Raw genomic sequence first — 22909 nt, forward strand, 5'->3', positions numbered from 1 at the left:
TAGTGTGATATAAGCTGGCCCTGGGGAGAGGTATGCAGGGGGACCGGACCACACGTTGTCCTGGGAGAACTGCGACTGCACCATGGAGAAAATAATAATAATAATTTTATTTATATAGCGCTTTTCTCCTAAAGGACTCAAAGTGCTTTACATTTGCCTTTACAGTACAAAATAAGCTTAGACAAGGGATATTAGTGAAATGCTTGGGTGAAGCGGTAAGTCTTGAGTCTATTTTTGAAGGATTCTAGAGTGGAGGCCACTCGAACTGTGCGAAGAAGTGAGTTCCATAAGGTTGGAGCCCCAAAACTTAATTGACGAACTCCGGGAGATTCTAGGTACTGTTAATAGTTCTTCGTTGACGGATTGCAGTAATCGAGTGGGACAGTAAGGAATCAGAAGCTGCTTTAGGTACCTTGGGCCATGATCATGTAGGGCTTTGTAAGTTAGTAAGCCAATCTTGAAAACAATTCGCCATCTGACAGGCAGCCAGTGAAGGGAGTAGAGAGAGGGTGTTATGTGGCTGGAACGGAGCTGGTTGGCTAATAGCCTGGCAGCTGCGTTTTGTACCATCTGCAAGCGGTGCAATTCTTTTGCTGGGAGTCCAAGGTAGAGGGCGTTGCAGTAGTCTATGCGTGATGATATAAATGCATATATGACTTTAGGCAAATCTTCTGAGGGAATTAAGTGCTTGATTCTGGCTATGTTCCTCAGATGAAAGAATGAGGATTTGATTGTGGCTGATACTCGATGTTTAAGTGTCAATCCACTATCCAGGACAACACCAAGATTCCGCACATGGTCAGTGTTTTGTAATTCTGATCCCCCAAGCGTAAGTCTTGTTGATTTGCTATGTTGTAGCACTGACTTGTGACCTATCATAAGGACCTCTGTTTTATCAGGGTTCAGTCGCAGCCAACTGGCACTCATCCACTCCTGAAGCTGAGCTAGGCAGCCATTTAGGGTTGTTATGGGGTCCTTTGTACCTGGAGCAAAGGACAGGTACAGTTGTGTATCATCTGCATAGCAGTGGTAGACCAGGCCATGACGTCTGATTATTTCACCCAATGGTAGCATGTATACTGCAAAAAGAATGGGAGATAGTTTAGAACCCTGTGGGACACAGCATGGAAGTGGCACTGGTGATGAAGAGTTTACTGCAGAAGAAACTCTCTGTGACATGCCGGTCAGAAATTATTTGAACCAGCTAAGGACTGTGCCATCCAGTCCACAGAAATTTTTCAGGCGCTCAATTAGAATCCCGTGGTCCACAGTATCAAATGTTGCAGGGAGATCCAGAAGGATTAAGATTGAACAATCACCTTTGTCTCTTGCCATCAAAAGATGGCCGCCGGAGACCTCAGAGGGGTCGTGTCCAGATGAGGAGGGCAGCTCAGGGAAGCCAAACCGCAGTGGAATGGCGCGCTGAGCTGAGGGGAGGAGCTGCTTAAACAGGGAAGCCGTCTCCCCAGGCCAATTATTAACCCCTGGGACGCTGGTTTCCCGCACCAAATTGTCCCTGTCGGTCCAGTGGAGCGTGATGGCCAGACCTGCGTCCACACTCAGTCACTTCCGGTCTGTTCCCTAAGACCGGAGGTATCAACTGCCATAACGCGTGGGTGACCCACCTTACCTGTTCCCTGATGTCTGGGTGCAGTCTGGGTCCTCTCCGGGGGCCCTGGTTAGCGCTGACCCCTGGAACGCCCATCGAGAACCCCAGATCAGTACTGAAGTCGCGGCACAGGAAGGGTGACGGAGCGGCAGCGCAGACGTCCCACGGACAGTCTGTTGCTGCGCGCTCTCTTCTTGTAAAATTAAAATAAAGAAAATAAATAAATTAAGCTTTAGGGGCTGCTTAAACAGCCCCCCTGCAAAATGGTGACCAGACTCTGGCCAGGCACCAATGAAACTGAGGTGTCTCTGGCTCGGGGGGCGGGGTATAGGGAGAGTGGACCCAGTGCAACCTGGGAGCTTAAAGCTTTAACTGCGTGGTGCCCGGATTGGTTCCCATCACCTACACCCAAAGGTCTCCCTGTGGAGCCTATGGACCCTGAAGAAGAAATAATAAAGAGCGATAATAACAGAATCAATATATACAGTGTAATACCGTGTTTCCCCGATAATAAGACACTGTCTTATTTATTTTTTGGGGGTCAAAAAAAACTCCATAGGGCTTATTTTCGGGGAAGGGCTTATTTTAATTAACATTGACAGCAATATCAATAATTCAATACAATTCTTTACTTACCTTTATTTTTTTTCCTCTTTTTCTCTCCTCTCCTCCGCGTCGCTGCTGTAAATGACGCTGCCACGCACGCCAGCTGCCGCACGCTCACTGTGAGAGAGTGAGACGCTGCAGCTGTGATTGGATGCCACTGTTAAATCTTTAACAGCGGCATCCATTTCATGCGGGGGGCGGAGCTTGGGGCATTTTAGTGTAGCGCAGGCAGGGACTGGACAAAATGGGGATTTTGTTAGGGCTTATTTTCGGGGTAGGGCTTCTTTTGGACCATTTTTCAAAAGTAAGGGTAGGGCTTATTTTCGGGGGAGGTCTTATTATCGGGGAAACACGGTACAACATATGGGGGCATACGGTGTATTAGATTTTGGAAAAAAAAGACTATTTTAGATTCAAGAGTGAGTATACCTAAACACCAAAATTATAAGGTGGAAATATGATTAAATTGACAGTCATACAGTTTGTGCCTGTGGAAACCCTTATCCTTCCTCTCAGTCTGTGGCTTCCTATTTGCATCAATTACCTGGTCACATTACATTGCCCTCATTAGAATAGTCACATAAATGGATGGGTCACTGCCTCCTTACTTGGCCAACACACACTTACCCTGCAATAACCTGTACGACTGGGACTATGCTGATGATTTGATAATCTGGCTAATAAATTGGGGTAATTACTGACAAGCAGGAAAAGCAACAATGAGTCAGACCATATTTCTCTCACCAGACTGTCCTCAGGTGTAATCTTCTCTTGCATATCACAGGTATCCGGACTATAGATAGACCGGTAAAAGACTGACAATGCCTAGATAGACAGCAGATGTTAGGCAGGCAATAGGTTGGCACACTGAATGTCGACATGGAAGAAGGGTGTCATGTACAAATGGTGGAAAGGATCATAGGGTCGACATGAAAATGGTCGACAAAGATGGTTGACACTTTTTGGGGTCAGGTTTAGGCACTTATCGCGACAATTAGGGTTAAGCATCAGGAGGGAGGGTTAGGCACTAAAAGGGATGGTTAGGGTCAGGCACCTACCCCGACGGTTAGGCACCAGTAGGGAGGGTTAGGGTTGGGCCCCAAGGAAGGGGGGTTGGGGTTAGGATGAAGATTAGGGTTAGCTAAAGTGCTCATTTAAGTACAATTCAATGTGCGATTTTATAATATCTAATTATATTATGGGGCCTATTTATCAACAATCGCATTGTGTTACTAGCATCCATGATCGCATTGCAAGATGTGAGCTTAGCAACGGCATCTATCAAATAGCCCCCGCAAGGACAGGAACCTCTCCCTGCGAGGTGCTCAGAGTGAAGAGACTGTCTCTTCAGATGGCGTTAGCTTCGGAGTAAATCGGACAGCAACGCATCCACCATAGAACCCTATGGAGGTTGTGGCTGTGGTTGGAATTGGAGGTACAGCAGCATATATATCGGAGATATCCGCTATGGTCCCTTCATAGTACATCTCAGGTAAACTAAATATTTGCGGATATCCCCCGAAAACGGGTGTTTTTCTCGGAATATGCCACAAAAAGTTAATGATAAATGGGCCTCTAAATGACTACAAAACATTCCTACTTAGAGTAGTAATCAAAAATATAATTGCACACAATTGATAAACAAGGAAGAAAACAATAATACAATTAAGACAAAGGGCCAAATGTAATAGGGTGAGAGTTTAACTGTAAACTCTCACATTGCTTGAGTTTTATCTTCAAAATGGGAAAACATCTGGATGAGAGTTTAAATCTGGAGAGATTTTTGAGTCTAAAAACATGTGAGTTTGTATGTTCTCAGACTATTCATTGGCTGAGATAAAAAGTGAGAGTTTACTGCTAAACTCACATTTTCTAAACTCTCACCCTATTACATTTGGTCCAAGGTGGTGGTTTTTTTTTTGCTTTGTTTTTTTAAAAAAAGCAAAAGGAGAGTCTCTGAAACATGTCCACTAAGCCCAGTTCTTGTGGAATTACGCTATGTGACCATATCTGCTACATATAGGAATGGGTAATCTTTAGTATAGATACTGTAGCTAACAAAAAGGACAGCTATCTTCTAATCAACTGGAAAAAAGCTTACACATAACAGAAGTTGTTTCTTACAATATGGTTTCCTTTTTTCTCACAGCCCTGCTTTATCATCTTTTTCCTTCTCTTTGTACATTTTCCTTTAAGAGGAGATGCCAACACCCAAATGTACACTGCACTGTCATTTTTGATGCTAGACAGAGCCTGTAATGCTCCTTAGTGTGTACACAGAAGTGTTGTTTTAGGAGCCTCAGCCTTATACACAGCCTGGACTGGCAGACATATCTGTAGCGCTAGAAGATAAGGTTTTGTGATATAAGACTAAAAGCAAAATCATCAAGCCCTGAAAAAACAACAAATGTGGATAAATGGCTAAAGTGGTATAACTGTTTACCTGCTATACAAAAAGCCCAGCAGAATGATTGCATAAGCAATAAAAACACATGCAATTCTGTAATAAATGTATTACGTCATAATGTTCCTCAAGAATATAATCAGATTCTATTTTTAATACCAAATTCTAGCTAAGGACATCGTGCCTGATTCAGCTTTGGGAGTAGAGTGAAAACTAGCACTTAAATGTGTACCTGGACAAACCATGTTGCAATGCAAGGGGTGTAAATACATACTTTTTTTGCATGTAGTGTAAATACTGGCTGCTTTTGTATGTAGCCCACAAATACTGCACAGCTTTATTATTACTCTGCACTTTAGATGTCAGTTTGGACAACTCCCTCCCAAATCTAAATCTCTCTGCACATTTTAAATCTGCCCCACCTGCAGTGCAGCATGGTTTCACCAAGATGATCAGTTAACACTCTATTTCCAAAGCTGAATCAGGCCCATGGTTCCTTCTCAACATGAGGGTTATAATTTTCTAGACTTCTATTCCTTCCCTACTGGACATACACAGTACAGAATAGCCTCAATTGTGCCTACACATTTCCGACAGACGCACCTTCAGAACACTTACCAGCTGCTGCCCAGTTAGATCCACTTAACTGCAAGTGTAAATATGTCTGAGATGCGTACGACTTCGAATCACGCATAGTTGCTCAAAGTTGTGTATGCTCAGCTACCGAGCATGCACAGTGCTAAAAATCGCAAGATTCATCTGCAGGATGGACTTGCGTGCAACTGTGAATGAGGCCCAAATATAAAAGACAGCTAGTGTACAGCAAAAAGGCCAAAAATATTTCTGCTGAATCTCCTCCAGTTCTCCCTAAAACTTCTCAATGTGAGCATTATGGAGAACAATGTTCCGTATACTGTTATTTATGGAAATACGTTTACTGTCCACTGTTACAGCTTTATGATCTGGTATTCTGCATTATATAGAACTGTGTGGTCATGTCCCCCTCAGTCCTCTACTCATCATTGTAGGCCGTTCTTGCTCTCTTTACAAAGTGGAACATCTGATTTAAGAATCTGGTTTCTAAAGACACCTACACACTAGATGATATTTTGAACGATTTGGCCGATTCCGACGCATCGGAAACGTCAAATCAGTTAAAATCATCAAGTGTGTACGCATTATACACGCTCCCACGTCGTTGTTCGTCACATCTTCAGATCTTTTGTACAGGCAGAAAAGATCTGTCAATTTTGTTAACGATTCCCCACAGAGTGTGCAGTGTGTACGCTCTGCCGAACAACCAGGCAATACGGTTACATTATATAGTTGACGATGTAACCACCAAACTACGCACGATATATCGTTTGGTCATTTGTTAGATTGCACAGTATGCACTAGATCATTTGCCCGGGAGTTCAAGAGAAATGGTTGATGACATCGCATCATTTGCAAGTCGTCTAGTGTGTACCTAGCTTTAGTAATGCTTCAGTGAAGGAGGTAAGGACGACACAAGACACGATAAACTATGATATCCGAAATGTATGTACTTTGTTTAAATTATATGCTGGGTAGTTGAGCCCAAAGTTAGCCATGTACAGTATTACAAGACTAGCCAAAAACTCCTAGTGCATTTATGCTATGCCTGCTTCACATAATATAGAGCTGCTGCAAAATAATGCATCAGCTAAACTTTAAAACAATTATTTCATTTAGTGCTTTGGGTAGACATTCAAAAACACAGTTGCACAACTCTGCATTCACTGTCATAGTTTACATTTCCTAAGAATGTAAAAAAAAAAATCAAACTCAAATATATTCCCTGTTACAATGACATTCTGACTTGCTGTTGTTAAAAATTCCTGTGAGATATATGTTCTGCTGTAATATCATGGGCTGCTTTCCTCCTGCCTTAATATAGAAGAAAAGCAGAGTGAGGCTCTGCTCTATTATGATAGATAGTAAACCGAGATCAGATCTCTTACTGGTGCAACCTGCTGCTAAGTCAGGAATCCCATAGACCCTCTCAGAGAGTAGGAGAGTGAAGGACTGTACAATCTATCTGCACCACCAACTGCCATGACCCAGTTAATGAGCAGGGCTGGGATGCCTATAATCTGCATTATTTTTCTTTGTGGACTAATGTATATTATGAGCAAGCTACCAAGGTTGAGATGACGGTAGAAAAAACATACTGATGTAATTTTAATTTAGGCTTCCTGATACTAGGCTGATTAGCAAGTATGTTCAAAGGTGCCCGGTAGATGTTCAAAATGGCCTGGTAGTCCACTACAAATTCATGTACAACCAATATTTGCATATTCATTGGTTATGCAGATAAATACAATATGGCAGCGCTGAGCAGACCCTTACTCAGTACACACAAATATCAAATCACCGTGATGCAAACATTACTCACCACAGTAAACAGGTTAAGTACACACAGTATAAGCAGACACAGTACTGGCATTTGGAAAATGGGTACAAATGATGTTACACTTTTGGGTATCAACATCTAGCAGCTATGAGAGAATATAGAACCACTTCACTGACTGTCAGGATGCCAAGGACCTGTCTATGCTATGTGTTTGTAACTAATTGCCAATCTTCAGTACACTGAGATTTGCAGATAAATTCACAGCATGTATATTTATCTCACTCTAATAAGCTTTCAAATGCAGATTTCTTTGTTACAGTATGTGCAGTTTTTCACAAGGAACATCAGAAATTCAATAAAAAAAAACAAAAGATGGCAACTATTTTTGTATATTTATTTCATTTCTACTCCTCTACCAGAATATACTGACCAATAAATAGAAGCTCAGCAGATGAAAGGAGGTGGTAGCACACAGTCAGTTCTCTTCCTAGGATGATTATTTGTGACAATCTGATCATTACAGTGGAACCACAATGCCAAACTACTAACCTATCTGCATGGTGTTTACAAGTATTTTGTACAGGTTTAACATACACAACACTTGCTCAGTACACAAAGCTGCACCATTCAAATGTTATTGCTGATGGAGAATAGATGTTGTGTATTCCAGTGGTTTATACAACAAAAGACTTAATAAATCTGCAGTCAGTAGACTAAATATCCATACAAAGTGGAAGACAGCTCTGTAATCCTGAAACTAAGGTAACAACTGTTTTCACACTTCTGATGGCAGAAGAAAGATAGCACGTGCATACATGGCCGGTGGGTTTGCTAATCATACAGTATATACTAGTCTTCTATGTAATGGCTATCATGTGCAGGCACCTGGTAAGAATACAAAATAAAATGAATACTGCTGGCTATTGTACATAACATATGTGTTTCTGGTGATAAGAGAGAAGAATATAAAGAAAAGAAAAAATAAATCTTCTGCCCTGCTTGTTCTATTGCAGGCTGATGGCTCTCATAGATCAATGAGGTGGAGGAGTACCAACTACCCAGGTGCACATAGTGCCAATAACACTGGCATTTGGTGAGCCATGGGTTTTGCATATATCAAGAATTAAAACCCACATACTGTGTTACCTTGCAAACATTTTGAGGTCTTCTGGATTTTGAGCTGCAGGGACATTGAGAATGGCTTCGCGCTCATTCTGAGATAGGCTTGCCAGAAGATTCTCTGTTGCTCTTTTGTTGACCGGAGAGTCTCCTCCTGGGAGCAGCTCAGCACTGGAGTTATCCATGCTCGGACTGGTCAGTGTCATGTCATCACTGCTGGCTGATGAATAATAGAAACATGTAGAGAAAACTCTCAAAAACAATGTAGCTGAAAGAAAATACTAACCTGGTTAGTGCTTAAGTTATACATCTACTTAAAATAATTTCAATAGAATAAGGTTCTAAGATCTATTCTTTCAACAGTATAGTTTTTAAGATTTATACCCTCATCACTGGTTACACAAGGAACCCTTCCTTGTAACAGCAGCTGTTCTCATATACCTTCTTCTGATTGTCCTGTCTACATCTACAGATCAGTTCTGTTTGTTGGTAACTATCCTGACATATTAAATCTTTATTTGCAGTATCCTTTTCTGTACACATACATACTAATGCATGCCAAATCCACCACAAACACTCTCACTCTTTTTCTTTCCCATTACCACACTACCCTGGATAATGGAAAGTTGATTCCAAGCAATGTGAATGTGCCCACGAAGTCCACTCAGTGCTCTATGGCAACTAATGGTGAGGTTATTACTCTTGTGATTTAATTAGTTATTGGGATAGTTCTTTCATTGAGTGTTCCTTTTAAGGAAACGTGAAGCTAACACTGATATAATACTTCAACAAAGAACTATATATTGGTGTCAAAGTAAAAAATGTTATTGGTGTCAAAGTTCAATCGTGTAATTTACATATGTGCAGTCAGCCTAAATATGCCACGTGGCGTGAGATGCTTGGTGTAAGTGAGCTACCAGGTCCCGTGCGACTATGCTAACGCTCAGTGTCTTTTTCACATAAAAATGTGTCTTAGTTGCAATACAATGTACTAGGACGTTCCATGGAGAATGCGCTGATTAATTTGATATACAACACTTGTATATGTGTGCGTGACTGAGTCTGTATATGAAGCACAATGGAACTTAGCGTGGAAAAAGCCTTGGCCGCTGCATCATGTCACTTCATATACACAGGGATGGCTCTAGTGGAATCTGGGGGGTACCACTTATACCCCTTTCACAGCGCAAATCCGGCTCTGACCTCGGATGGGTCCAACCCGGCTGTGACCCGGGTCAGACCCTTTTCACACTGCACCTTAGACCCGGGTTGGCCCCATTCACATTGAACCCGGGTCAGCCCTGTAAAACCCTATGGACGTCATTGAAAGTTGACTTTTTCAGGCTCACAAAGATAAGATCACAAAAGGGAGCACAACGGGAGGGGTGGGGACTGCTCACAGCATTGCAGGAATCATGGCTGATGGATTACTACTGTGTAGCCCTGGGTTCATGAGTGTTTGTGCTTTATTGCTGTTTGATTCAGCCAGTGAGAGCATGATGCAGCTTCTAACAGCATAGTGTACAGTTCACTTCTTCATCACTCCAATTAGCCATCACTGTAATGATAGTAGTGGTATTAACCCCTTTCAGACTGCCAGAAGGCTGCCTCTGCTGTTGTCTGCAGTGTGCTGCCTGTGTGTCTTGCTGCTGACATCATCAAGTGAGACCCAGGAACATCCAATCAATGTTGTTTGCTGAGTCCAGGATTGGATCCGTTCACACAGCACATCAACCTGGCTTGTTCCCATGTTCATCCCTGCTCGATTACCCTGCACCTTGACCCGGGTCAACCCGGCAATATCCTGGGTTATTTTTGTGATATGAAAGGGGTATAAGTCTGCCTATTTCAAAATTAACATAGACTTAGTGCCAGTGGCAAATGTGGAACTTATAAGACTATGCACAAGACATAAGACAACCTGAGGGGTAGGGAAGTGGGTATTATTGGTGGCTGGGGGCAGTAGGCTGAAGGTTGCCTAGGGTGGTGAGATACTTTGCACCGGGCCCTGCATATACAGATTCAATGCCTTTTTTTGCCGAAAATGATTGTAAGTCGTAATGTGATGTGACTAGAACACACCAGGAGACTGTGCTGATTAATTTAATATGTGACACTTGTATATCTGTGTGAGACTAATGGTGCGTACACACTGGGCGATTAAAGTGGACGACTGAACGATAACGATATCGTTATCGTTCAGTCGTCCACTTTATCGTCCATTTTTAACACAAAAAAGATGAACGATGACGACGACGCGCGTTCCCGCAGGTCGTTCGTCATCCTCGTTCATCGGGCTGACATGCAGGCCAACCTGACGACCTCGTCAGGTTGCTGCATGTCAGGGAATGGGTGAGAGAGCCCGGCGCTGAACGATATCGCTAATGATATCGTTCAGCGGCTGTGCTCAATGTCATGAACGACATTGAGCACAGCCTGCCGGGGACACACTAGACGATATCGCTCAGGGAGCATATCGTCTAGTGTGTATGCACCTTTAGTCTTTCAATCAGCATATGAATTGCTATGATGCAATGGCCGCAGCTTTTCTCCACACCAAGTTCTGTTTTCGATCTCGGTCGCACACAGATATAAAAGTGTCACATATCAAATTAATCAGCAGAGTCTTCTGGTGAGTCCTAGTCTCAAGACATTGCAACTAAGACACATTTCTGGATGAAAAATACACAAAAAAAGAAGCCCAATGCTAGCAGAGTCGCATGGGACCCGGCGAGCCAAGATGGGCTGTTTGGCATTACTGCAGCAAGAATGTATGAGGACACATCTGTATAACATTTATCTTTTCTTTTATATTTTTTTTAAACCTAAATACATTAAATAAATAATAAAAATCACATTACAAGTCTCACAGCTTTTTTCAGCTAATATACAATGCAAATTGCAAATGGTGTACCATGGGGTAGTAGGCACACTCATATAGGGTGGTTGACCCAAAGGTACGGGTCATTTTTGGTGACATCTAAATAAATATCCATAAAACTATGTACATTTCAGCACAATTTCTCATTCAGTGGGTGCCGGCACTTGCCCCTGCAATGTGAATTCATATCAGGGGCACCTCTGACATTTACCTGAACAGCAGAAGTGGACACTTTCTCCATCTTCAATCCATGCTGGGGAAACTACTCTTTCATTGACCCGTTCACTACAATAGCACACTGACCAAAAGCAGAAATAGTGTATTCATTCAGCATTAGCATTTTTCTCTTTATCCTATATTACTGTGCTTCATTTGAATGTGACTCTTTATACAGTCAGGTGCATAAATATTGGGACATTGACAGAATTTTCATATTTTGGCCACTATTCACCACCACAATGGCTTTGAAATAAAACAAACAAGATGTGCTTTAACTGCAGACTTTCAGATTTAATTTGAGGGCAATTACATCCAAATCAGGTGAACGGTGTAGGATTTACAACGGTTTCTATATGTGCCTCCCACTTTTTAAGGGGCCAAAAGTAATGGAACTATCAACTCAAAAGCTATTTCATGGACAGGTATGGGCTATTCCCTCGTTATTTACATATCAATTAAGCAGGTAAAAGGTCTGGAGTTGATTCTAGTTGTGACATTTGCATTTGGAATCAGTTGCTGTCGACTGTCAATATGAGATCCAAAGAGCTGTCACTATCAGTGAAGCAAGCCATCATTAGGCTGAAAAATCAAAACCCATCAGAGAGATAGCAAAAACATTAGGTGTGGCCAAATCAACTGTTTGGAACATTCTTAAAAAGAAAGAACGCATCGGAGAGCTCAGAAACACCAAAAGACCCGGAAGACCACAGAAAACAACTGTGGTGGAACAGTTGGCCAAATCAAGAACACTCTCTAGGAGGTAGGTGTATATGTGTCAAAGTCAACAATCAAGAGAAGGACTTCACAAGAGTGAATATAGAGGGTTCACCACAAGATGTAAACCCTATGAGTTAAAAAAAAAAAAGTTAATCTTGTGACATTTATGTAATTTAGAGTCCACAGTGAGCTACATCCGCTACGCCTTATTTATTGTGATCGTTAGAGCCTTTTTTAATTTTACACTTATTGGGCCATATTCAATTTGGAGCGAAAAGTTCGTTGCCGGACTGTTGCCGCGTCATCGGAGATTTTGACGTCGAAAACTTATCGTGCGTGTCCCAGCGTATCTCCGTATTCAATTCCAAATTTGCAAAAACGGGATCCGCTGAAAACGAAATTGCCGAAAAGTCCTGTCGTTTTTGGGGAAATCAGCCTGACACCCCCCTAAAGATGCTCTGACGTGGAGGTTCACTATGGGTACCCCCAAATAGCCCTGCAAAAGGTATTTGGGATCTTTGAATGGTCTCAATAGGTGCTATTTAGCGTCTTTGGGGCAGGGGTGAAGAATAGAATTAAGCAACTTTTTGGGGAAAAATAAGTAGTCCCATCAAATTTGGGGTACATGAAAATGGGTGCAAGCATATTTCAAAATCACTAAAGTTAAGCATTGAAAAGCACCAAACCATTGGTGAGCCACAAAACCAGGAAGACCAGATTAGAGTTTACCAAACAACATCTAAAAAAGCCATTACAGTTCTGGAACAACATCCTATGGACAGATGAGACAAAAATCAACTTGTACCAGAGTGATGGGAAGAGAAGAGTATGGAGAAGGAAAGGAACTGCTCATGATCCAAAACATACCACCTCATCAGTGAAGCATGGTGGTGGTAGTGTCATGGCGTGGGCATGTATGGCTGCCAATGGAACTGGTTCCCTTGTCTTTATTGATGATGTGACTGCTGACAAAAGCAGCAGAATGAATTCTGAAGTGTTTCGGGCAATATTATATGCTCATATTCAGTCAAATGCTTCAGAACTCATTGGACGGAGCTTCACAGTGCAGATGGACAATGACCCGAAGCATACTGCAAAAGCAACCAAAGAGTTTTTTAAGGCTAAAAAGTGGAATGTTATGCAATGGCCAAGTCAATCCCCTGACCTGAATCCAATTGAGCATGCATTTCACTTAATGAAGACAAAACTGAAGGGAAAATGCCCCAAGAACAAGCAGGAACTGAAGACATTTGCAGTAGAGGCCTGGCAGAGCACCACCAAGGATGAAACCCAGCGTCTGGTGATGTCTATGTGTTCCAGACTTCAGGCTGTAATTGCCTGCAAAGGATTTGCAACAAAGTATTAAAAAGTGAAAGTTAGATTTAGGATTGTTTAGTTTGTCCCATTACTTTTGGCCCCTTAAAAAGTGGGAGGCACATATAGAAACCGTTGTAATTCCTACACCGTTCACCTGATTTGGATGTAATTATCCTCAAATTAAATCTGAAAGTCTGCAGTTAAAGCACAACTTGTTTGTTTCGTTTCAAAGCCATTGAGATGGTGAATAGAGGACAAAATATGAAAATTCTGTCAATGTCCCAATATTTATGCACCTGACTGTATATGATATTTAGTGGGAATCTTTGTATCCAGAGTGCTTTGCCTGAATATTTATGCTGGAATTTATTGTCGTTGCAGCATATTATATGCCATATTGTTTATTAAGTTGATGATTTTAAGAATTAACCCTATGAGTTAAAAAAAAAAAAGTTAATCTTGTGACATTTATGTAATTTAGAGTCCACAGTGAGCTACATCCGCTACGCCTTATTTATTGTGATCGTTAGAGCCTTTTTTAATTTTACACTTATTGGGCCATATTCAATTTGGAGCGAAAAGTTCGTTGCCGGACTGTTGCCGCGTCATCGGAGATTTTGACGTCGAAAACTTATCGTGCGTGTCCCAGCGTATCTCCGTATTCAATTCCAAATTTGCAAAAACGGGATCCGCTGAAAACGAAATTGCCGAAAAGTCCTGTCGTTTTTGGGGAAATCAGCCTGACACCCCCCTAAAGATGCTCTGACGTGGAGGTTCACTATGGGTACCCCCAAATAGCCCTGCAAAAGGTATTTGGGATCTTTGAATGGTCTCAATAGGTGCTATTTAGCGTCTTTGGGGCAGGGGTGAAGAATAGAATTAAGCAACTTTTTGGGGAAAAATAAGTAGTCCCATCAAATTTGGGGTACATGAAAATGGGTGCAAGCATATTTCAAAATCACTAAAGTTAAGCATTGAAAAGCACCAAAAACGCACCCTCAGCAAGCACCTGCAATCAAAAAAACACCTCCCCCATACTTGCTGACCCCCCCCCACCCCCAAAGGCTATTTCGCTTGTTTTTGAATCTGTATCCCCACTTTGAATTTTTTCGCCCACATTTTCAAAGTTCTTTTTTGGAGTGTCCTTTGTGGTTTTTTTAAGCATTTTTGACGCAGTTTGCATCAAGGGGGCTGTACAAAGAGTACAGCGTGGTTTCCGCACCTCTGCACCCCAAAACCCCAATTCTGCACTTTTTTCCGCCGGGTATTCATAGGTGAAACTTTTTCGCCTATTACATTGCATCGCATTTTTGCACCAGCGAAAAGACGCTACAATTGAATACAGGGATAACTGAAATTGGCGAAAATTATGGAGAACGGCTTTTCGCTATAATTGAATACGGCCCATTATCTAGGTGTTTTATAATTAATAAGATTATATTAAGATTACATATATTTTCACCTGCTTTAGCTTCCAGTTTTTATTTTTTGTTATTCACTTTTTACTAATGATTATTTTTCATTGGTTACTTATGTTTTGTTATATTTCACTAGATATTTTTGTATAGATCAGTGTTGGCTAACCTTGACACTCCAGCTGTTGTGGAACTATATATCCCAGCATGCCCTGCCACAGTTTTAGCATGCCCTAATAGCAAAACTGTAGCAGTGCATGCTGGGTTATGTAGTTCCATAACCGCTGGAGTGTCAAGGTTAGCCAACACTGGTATAGATCGTTAACATACTGTTTTATGAATGTTTATTAAAGGTTGTGTTATAAACAATATTATATCTATTTAGAGCACACCAAAAAGGAGTTTAGCTTTTTGAGCTGTATCTTCGGTCAACACCCCTATATCCTCACCTGATATCCAAACACCCTCCTGTAAATAATAATACCAATAAAAACAAATTACACATTACTTGGTGAGCCAAAGCTAAGTGCATTCGGTGTGCTTAAACTTCGTCCACCAACTCTGGTAGCAAATGGGGTATCTTCATCTTTTGACAAAGTGGCATCTTCTTTGGGTGAAACCAGGAGACAAACATATGTGTGGATCTGGATTAAAAGCCGATGTTGTAGCATCCAAATGACCATCTGTATGAGGTGAGGCTGAAAAATGAAACATAGGATTTAGAGTCGGCACACAAAATAACTGGACAAATCATTAGGAATCAGAATGACTTTCTTCAGAGTAAAAAGCCACCTTTGTGGCCTTAATGAATTGTGTATAGACATTGTAAACTCATGGCATATGTAGCAACTGTTGTTATGTTGTAAGGATCAATCAACCTTCTTCCCATTCTAGTTACTATCAGCATACAAAACGTAAATGAAACCCAGCCAGTACCTTCTGTATTTGGTCTCCCAATATATGTAGAATTTGCAGGAGTTGCCATGCACAGGTACAATAAATATATTTATAGTTTTACATGTCAAAAGCTTTAATATGCCTCCTGCAGTAAGTAAGTATGGTAAGTAAAGATCCAGTGGGATGTAACAGACTGTGATCATGCATATGTTCATGCTTATATTTGAGATCTTAATGCCGAATTGTTTATGCACCATTGAGATATATATATATACACACACACATTTTTATATATATTTTTGCTGTTTGCACATATTTTGTGGTGTGAGATAATCATATTTAGATATGGTCACAAATGACTAATTGCAACCTGGATAACTACTCAATTGCAACATAATATCTTGTGTACTCTTAGCAACATTTTTTCTTACGCAGGGAAGATTAAAGTTGCAAATTGATACAACATGCATATTACCTATCCAGAGAGCACCTGCTCAGGGATTATTTGTACCTGGTTCTCCGGGTTTGAAAGATTCATTTGGGATCATTTTTCTGTGTTTGTGAGTCTTATGCCTTATTTTTTTTTGAAACCTTTTTATTGCAGCATGACATAATGATACAAGTGTAGACATGGGTACAAAATTGGTATTACATGTGAGTGACATGCATATAATATAATATAGAGAAAACAATGATGTATCCTTATGATACAAAGGCAATACATGAAGCACATAGTAAGTGAATAGAATACAATAAAGTTAATGACCAGAGCCACACCAAAATGTCCATGCCTCAACCGCTTTTCTTCATTTTCCTATCCAAATAAATGTGACCATCTCTGGAGTGGATACCAGAGAGGGTCAAGTGTAGTATTAACACATATATATATATATATATATATATACATAAATATACATACACACACATACATATATATATATATATATATATATATATATATATATAGATATATATATATAGAGAGAGAGAGAGAGAGAAAGAAAGAACACAAAATATTACAGTGGGTGAGGTACAATAAACCAGATAGATTATTGAAAATAAGAACAGAGAGAGAAAAACAATATGGGAGCAACTCAACAGAAGGAAAAAGATATTTAACAGTGTTAAAATAAACTTTGCAATAACTTAGCAAAGTGTGAAAAAAAAAAAAAAACTTTTGCAGAATAAAGTAGAATGTCTCAGAAAAATGTAACTGATTGTTCCACCTAAATGATATAGTATTCTGTACAAGCAAAAATACTGGTATATTGTAGAAATGGATCCATCATAATGCCAATATTATTAGACAGAAAATAAAGACAATTTGGTAAAACACCATAAAGTCTAATCAAGGAAAAAAGAAACATATAAAAATAAGGTTGCGGTTATCTAACAGACTATAGTATCAGAAACAGGAATCGGTATGAGTTACCGCCAGACCTAAGTCTAGCGGTTCAAATCCCGCCACCGGAAGACCGGCACTAGAATATCCCAACAGGGTAAGTATTTCTACTATCCCTAATCCTCCCCCCCCCCAACCCTCCTTTAGGGGTGCCTAACCCTAACCTCCCCCCCTAGTGCCTAACCCTAACCCCCCCTCCCCACACCCTAAACCTAACCCTCATCGGGGGGTGCCTAACACTTACCCTCCCCCCGGGGGTGCCTAACTACCACCCTTCCCATAGCCTTACCCTAACCTTCCCGGGGGGGTGCCTAACACTAAGTCCCCACCAGGAGCGCGTAACCTAACCCTCCCCACCCCACGTGGCTGTCTGCACCTGCCGCCCGACTTACCTTCATTCGGTATGCCGGGCGCCGGGATCCTGACGCAGGGATAATGATAGGTATCGGGATTTCAACGCCTATCATTAGTCCCTTGTCGGGATATGACAGTCGGGATGCCAGCGGTCGGCATTTCAACCATCGGCTTCCTAACTACATACCTCAGAAGCAGACTGTTGTAAGTATTCAGCAGTTGAAACATCCATAGGAAGGGCATCTCTATCGGTAAGTATGCCAAAATAAGTAAAAAAAACACACAATGTAAGAGGTTTGGAAGTTCCTATGGACATAATATAATATAAATTAAAAGCAACTAGTAGCAGTAAACCACTCCATATGCCTAATGGTCAAGGGATGGAAGCAATCTTACACAGCTACCTACAGTTGATCAAATTCCATTTGACTACAGTCATGTATACAAAACAAAAGTTAACCAGTATCAAAAACTCCTATTTTAAGTGGGGAAAGTGGGGCAAACTTACGAGGGCACAGAGGGAGAAAGTTGCAGACCTCAAAGAAAGACACAGATTGTTGAGTAGCAGAATCAAAAAAATAAGAGTTATGGTAGACTTACCTTTGTTAACTTTTTTTCTTCGAGGTACATAGAGTCCACAGGGATACCCTGGGGATATGTGGTTGGAGTGATCCAGGCACAAAACAGTTAAGCTTTCAGCTCCCAGGATATACCCCACCCTTGGTCACAGGCATTCAGTTTTGTAAACAAGCCCAAGGCAGGAGCAGAAAAAGTAAGGACAATGTACACCAGAAACACACTGCTAAAGTAGAGGGAATTAGTGAACATGGGAAAAAAAAATTACCCAATGAGTCCAGGTGTATCAGGGTGAGTGCCCTGTGGACCTCAAAAAAAAAGCGTTAACAAAGGTAAGTCGACCATAAAATTTTCTTCTTCAGGGTCCATACGGATCCACAGGGATACCATGGGGATGTCCTAAAGAAGTTCCCTTAAGGGTAGGGACACTTCTGATAAGGGAGAGGAATCCATTGCCCTAAGGAAACATCCTGAGAGGCAAGGGTGTCAAAGGCGTAAAACCTAAGAAAAGTGTGGACAAAGGACCACGTGGCTGCCTTGCACGATTGTTCAGCAGAGGCGCCACGTCGAAGCGCCCACAATGGTCCCACAGACCGAGTAAAATGTGCTGTCACCGTGTTTGGAACAGGGAGATCAGCCTGCAATGAAGCCTGAGAGGTAGTTATGCGCAGCCATCGAGCCAGAGTCTGTTTGTTAGCTGGCCAGCCTCGCTTGTGAAAGTGAAACAACACAAAAAGAGCATCTGATTTTCTCAAGGAGTTCGTACGATCCACATAGACACTGAGAGTGCAAACCACATCAAGGGAGGCTTCACCTGCAGAAAGGTCTGAAGATTGGAACCCCAATCTCTTCATTCACATGAAAATGGGATACTACCTTAGGAAGGTAACCTGCCCTTGTACAGAGAACAGCTCTATCCTGGTGAATAAACAAAAAATGGGGTGCGACAAGAGAGCGCTGCCAGAGACTCTGTGGGCAAAGGAGAAAGTGTGTCTTCGCTGTCAACCACTTAAGGTCAGAGGTTCAAATGGGGAAAACTGTAGAGCCCTGAGAATCAAATACAAATCCAACGGTGCCACCGGAGGGACCAAAGGTGGCTGAACCCGGAGAGCACCATGAAAAATGTTTTTTCGAACATCAGGCAGAGAAGCGATCCTTCGCTGTAACCAAACGGACAGCCCACAAACTTGTACTCTCGGGGTGGCCAGGTGGAGGCCAAGAACTAGCCCAGCCTGGAGAAAAGCAAGTACTCGGGAAACCCTAAAAACCTTAGGGACATACTCTCTGTGGAAACACCATAGAAAAAAAAAAGGAGTGCCAAACTCTGTAATAGATGCAGGCAGAGGAAGGCTTTCGTGCCCTGAGCATCGTCTGAACCACAGAGCTGATGTAACTCTTGGCTCTTAAGATGGAAGACTCAAGAGCCATGCCGTCAAAAACAGACTAGATAAGTCCGAGTGCAAACAGGGACCCTGCGCTAACAGATCCGACCATAGAGGAAGAGGGAACAGAGGGCCTGATTCAGAGCCGGACGCTATTTGTGGACGCTCGTTCAGAAAAAGGGGCTGGCTATTTAAATTGAGCGCTCGCTCTTTGCGGTCTGTTGACGCCTCTATGTCTGAGCGAGCGTCCGAAACATGAGCTCGCTATTTTGTAAAGACGCACCTTGGCCGCTCGCATCATACGTCATCTCCGCTATTTATTAGATTAATCGAGTACATCGAAAGGCGTATGAACGGCTCGCAATTCTTGTGGTAGCATTTTCCTACCGCGATCATGCGAGCAGTTCAGGCTAAAAGGCAACAAACTGACGTGGTCGATGACGCTGCTTTGTTAATTATGCACACCCTTAAAACGCCCATTTTGACAGTTTGGCACGCCTGCGTTCGGATCACCACTCCCCGTTTTCAAGCACCTTCCCCTGTTACCACCCACAAACGCTTCATCCTGTCACTCAAATTACCAGGCATTCGCTATTTTGCGAGCGCACGATTTCCGACCGCACTGACTGGTTGGCGCTCGCGCATTACAACCCATACGCATGCGCAGATGTGCGAACATCGCTCGGAGCGAACGAGCGGCCGCTTACGAGCGGCTCTGAATCAGGCCCAGAGTGTCTATGGAAAGACTCCGTTGGTCCGAGAACTAATGGCACCTGAGCCTAGTTAGAGCTACCAGAATTACTGTGCTGCCTTCTTGCTTAAATTTTCTGAGGACCCTTGGGAGGAGGGAGATCGGAGGAAAGAGATATGCCAGCTTGAAGTCCCACCTCACTGCCAACGCATCTATAAAGGTGGTTGAGGGGTCTCTGGTCCTGGATCCGTACCGGAGGACCTTGTGGTTGTGCCGTAAGGCCATGAAGTTTATGTCTGATGGTCCCCATTTCTCCACCAGGAGCTGAAAGACATCCGGGTGGAAAGCCCATTCTCTGGCGTGTATGGCCTGATTACTTAGGAAATCCACTTCTCAGTTGAGGACTCCGTGGATGAACACTGCCGAGATTGCCGGATGACAACATTTTGCCCAGACCAACTTCACTCATGGCTGCCTGACTGCGCATGCCTCCCCGATGATTGAGGTAAGCTACTGTGGTCGCGTTCTCAGATTGGATCTGAATCAGCCTACCTTGGAGGAGGTCCTGTGCCAGAGTGAGTGCTTTCTATACTGCACGAAGCTCCAGAATGTTTATGGGCAGGTAACTTTCCAGGGTTGTCCATCTTCCTTGAAAGGTATGATGACCTGTCACCGCGCCCCATCCGCAAAGCCTGGCATCTGTGGTGAGAAGCACCCAATTTGGGATCCAGAAGGGTCGACCCTTGTCCAGATGGGACATTTGCAGCCACCATGAGGAAGAGCCGAACCTCCGGAGGGAGGAGGATCGTCTAAGACCGTATTAGATGATACTGCCCATTCCACCGGGAGAGAATCAATTGTTGCAGATGCCTGGAGTGGAACTGAGCATATTCCACCATTTCAAAGGTAGATACCATGGACCCCAGGACCTGCATCACTGAGTGGATGGATACCTTCGATTGCAGAGTAATTTGCGTACCCGCAATTGTAGGGCCGAAATCTTGTCCTTTGGCAGAAATCCCCTTTGTACCTGAGAATCCAGGACTGGCCCCAGATGTACCATCCGCTGTCTTGGAGAAAAGGGAAAGCTTCTTCTAATTGATGATCCAGCCGTGCGTCCTTAGGCAAGCAATGGTCAACTGAAAATGGGGTTGTAACACAGCTGGAGACTGTGCCAAAATCAGGAGGTCATCCAAATATGACAGTATCCTGACTCCCTGATGCCTGAGGTGGGCTGTCATAACTGACATTATTTTGGTAAAGACCCGAAGGGCCGTTGAGAGACCAAAAAGGTAGTGACTGAAATTGGTAATGTTGCTGCAAGACAGCAAATCGTTGTCGGGATGGCGTAATAGGCATATGCAGATACGCCTCCCGAACGTCCATGAAAAACATAAAATCCCCAGGTTCTATTGCCAGAACGATTGACCAGAGAGTCTCCATAAGGAACCTGGGCACATGAATAAATGTCTTGAGGGTTCCCAGATTCAGAATAGGGTGATGAGACCCATTTGGTTTCTGAATTAAAAACAGATTGGAATAACAACCCCTTCCTTGTTGAGCCAAAGGAACTGGGATTATGACCCCTGAACGCAGCAGGGAGTGAATGGCCTCCTGGATGGCCCATGCCTTGATAGAGTCTGTTGGAAGAGCTGTACAGAAAAACTTCTGGGGAGGACACCTCAGGAAGGTGAGGGCGGAGCCTTTAGAGACCAATTCTCGGATCCAGGCGTCCATTGTAGTTTGACACCAGGTGTTGGCAAACTGAAGAAGTCAGCCTCCCACCCTGAGATCTCCCAGAAGGAGGTCCGCCCCATCAGGCGGAAGGTTTGTCATCTGGCTTGGAAGCTGGACGTCTGACCGACCAAGGCTTCTTGGTTTGTGGCTTGTTTGGTCCTGCGAGAACTAGACTGTCTGGAGAAAAGCTGTCCTTTTGCCTTTCCCTGAGGGCGAAAGGACCGAAGAGAGGACTGCCTAAGCTTAAAGGTAGCTGTTGATGATAGACCAGCAGATTTTGAGCTGCCATAGTAGCCACTATCTTATCCACTTCTGCTCCAAATAGTATGTTTCCAGAGAAAAGCAGGGCTTCCAGAGCCTTCCTGGATCCCGCTTCTGCTTTCCAGGACCTTAACCAACGGGCTTCTATGAGCAATTTAACCGAAGTTGCGCCTTCCAGCATCTATCACAGTTTCTCCCAAATAAGAAGCCGCATCCTGTATATGGGAGATATATGTCAGCTGTTCTCTGGTAGCATCTGGTATAGTAACTTCCAGTGCCCCTGACCATTCCTTAATGCCTTGGATACCCAGGTCGCAGCCATAGCCGGTCGGGTAACCGCTCCTGACAAACAAAACACATTTAAGACATGCTCCAAGTTTTTTTTATTTGTGGGATCCTTAAGGAAGGATGCGGACGGTATAGGCAACTTAGAGTTCCTGACTAAATGTGCCACGTGAGCATCCACAGTAGGAGGGACTTCCCACGTAGTACATTCGCCAGGTGGGAGAGGGTACAAAGATGCCAATCTTTTCATAACATGGAACAGTTTATTAGGAGTACTCCATGCTTCCCCCATGAGTTCAGAAAGCTGCTCAGACTTGGGAAACTCTGCGTTAACCACCTCCTGGCGTTTAAACACCGGAGCCTTATTACCTATAGTACCTGGTGTTTCCAGGTGGTCTCCCATCCAAGTACTAACCAGGCCCAACACTGCATAGCTTCAAAGATGCATCTGATGGGACCATGCCAGGCAAGTTATTAAACCACTGGAAAGATTTTGATAGGGTTTTCACTTATCTATACAGCATTGGTCAAGGGGGATGTAGTCTGGAAGCCGACGGTCTAAATGACGACCACCGTCTTCCAGACTCTCTAATCGGCGTGGTACTAATGACAGGCGTCGAAATCTCGACGTCTGTCATTAACCATACGCCGGAAGACCGACGC

The 22909-nt window shown here is 43.0% G+C and overlaps 1 protein-coding gene across 3 annotated transcripts in view; it reads right to left on the bottom strand.

Moving 5' to 3' along the window:
- The window catches only part of NPRL3 (NPR3 like, GATOR1 complex subunit), a 106166-nt gene that overhangs the window by 32716 nt on the left and 50541 nt on the right, over positions 1 to 22909 (bottom strand). For all 3 annotated transcript variants that reach the window (XM_088466724.1, XM_088466723.1, XM_088466726.1), the window contains 2 exons: positions 15170 to 15359; positions 8140 to 8332 (listed from right to left, as the gene is read on the bottom strand). In XM_088466724.1, the coding sequence (XP_088322850.1) occupies positions 8140 to 8332; positions 15170 to 15359 (383 nt within the window). The remainder of the gene's footprint in view (positions 1 to 8139; positions 8333 to 15169; positions 15360 to 22909) is intronic.

The sequence above is a fragment of the Taudactylus pleione genome, unplaced genomic scaffold, assembly GCF_031769625.1.
Source record: "Taudactylus pleione unplaced genomic scaffold, aTauple2 ptg000066l, whole genome shotgun sequence".
Classification (NCBI taxonomy): Eukaryota; Metazoa; Chordata; class Amphibia; order Anura; family Myobatrachidae; genus Taudactylus; species Taudactylus pleione.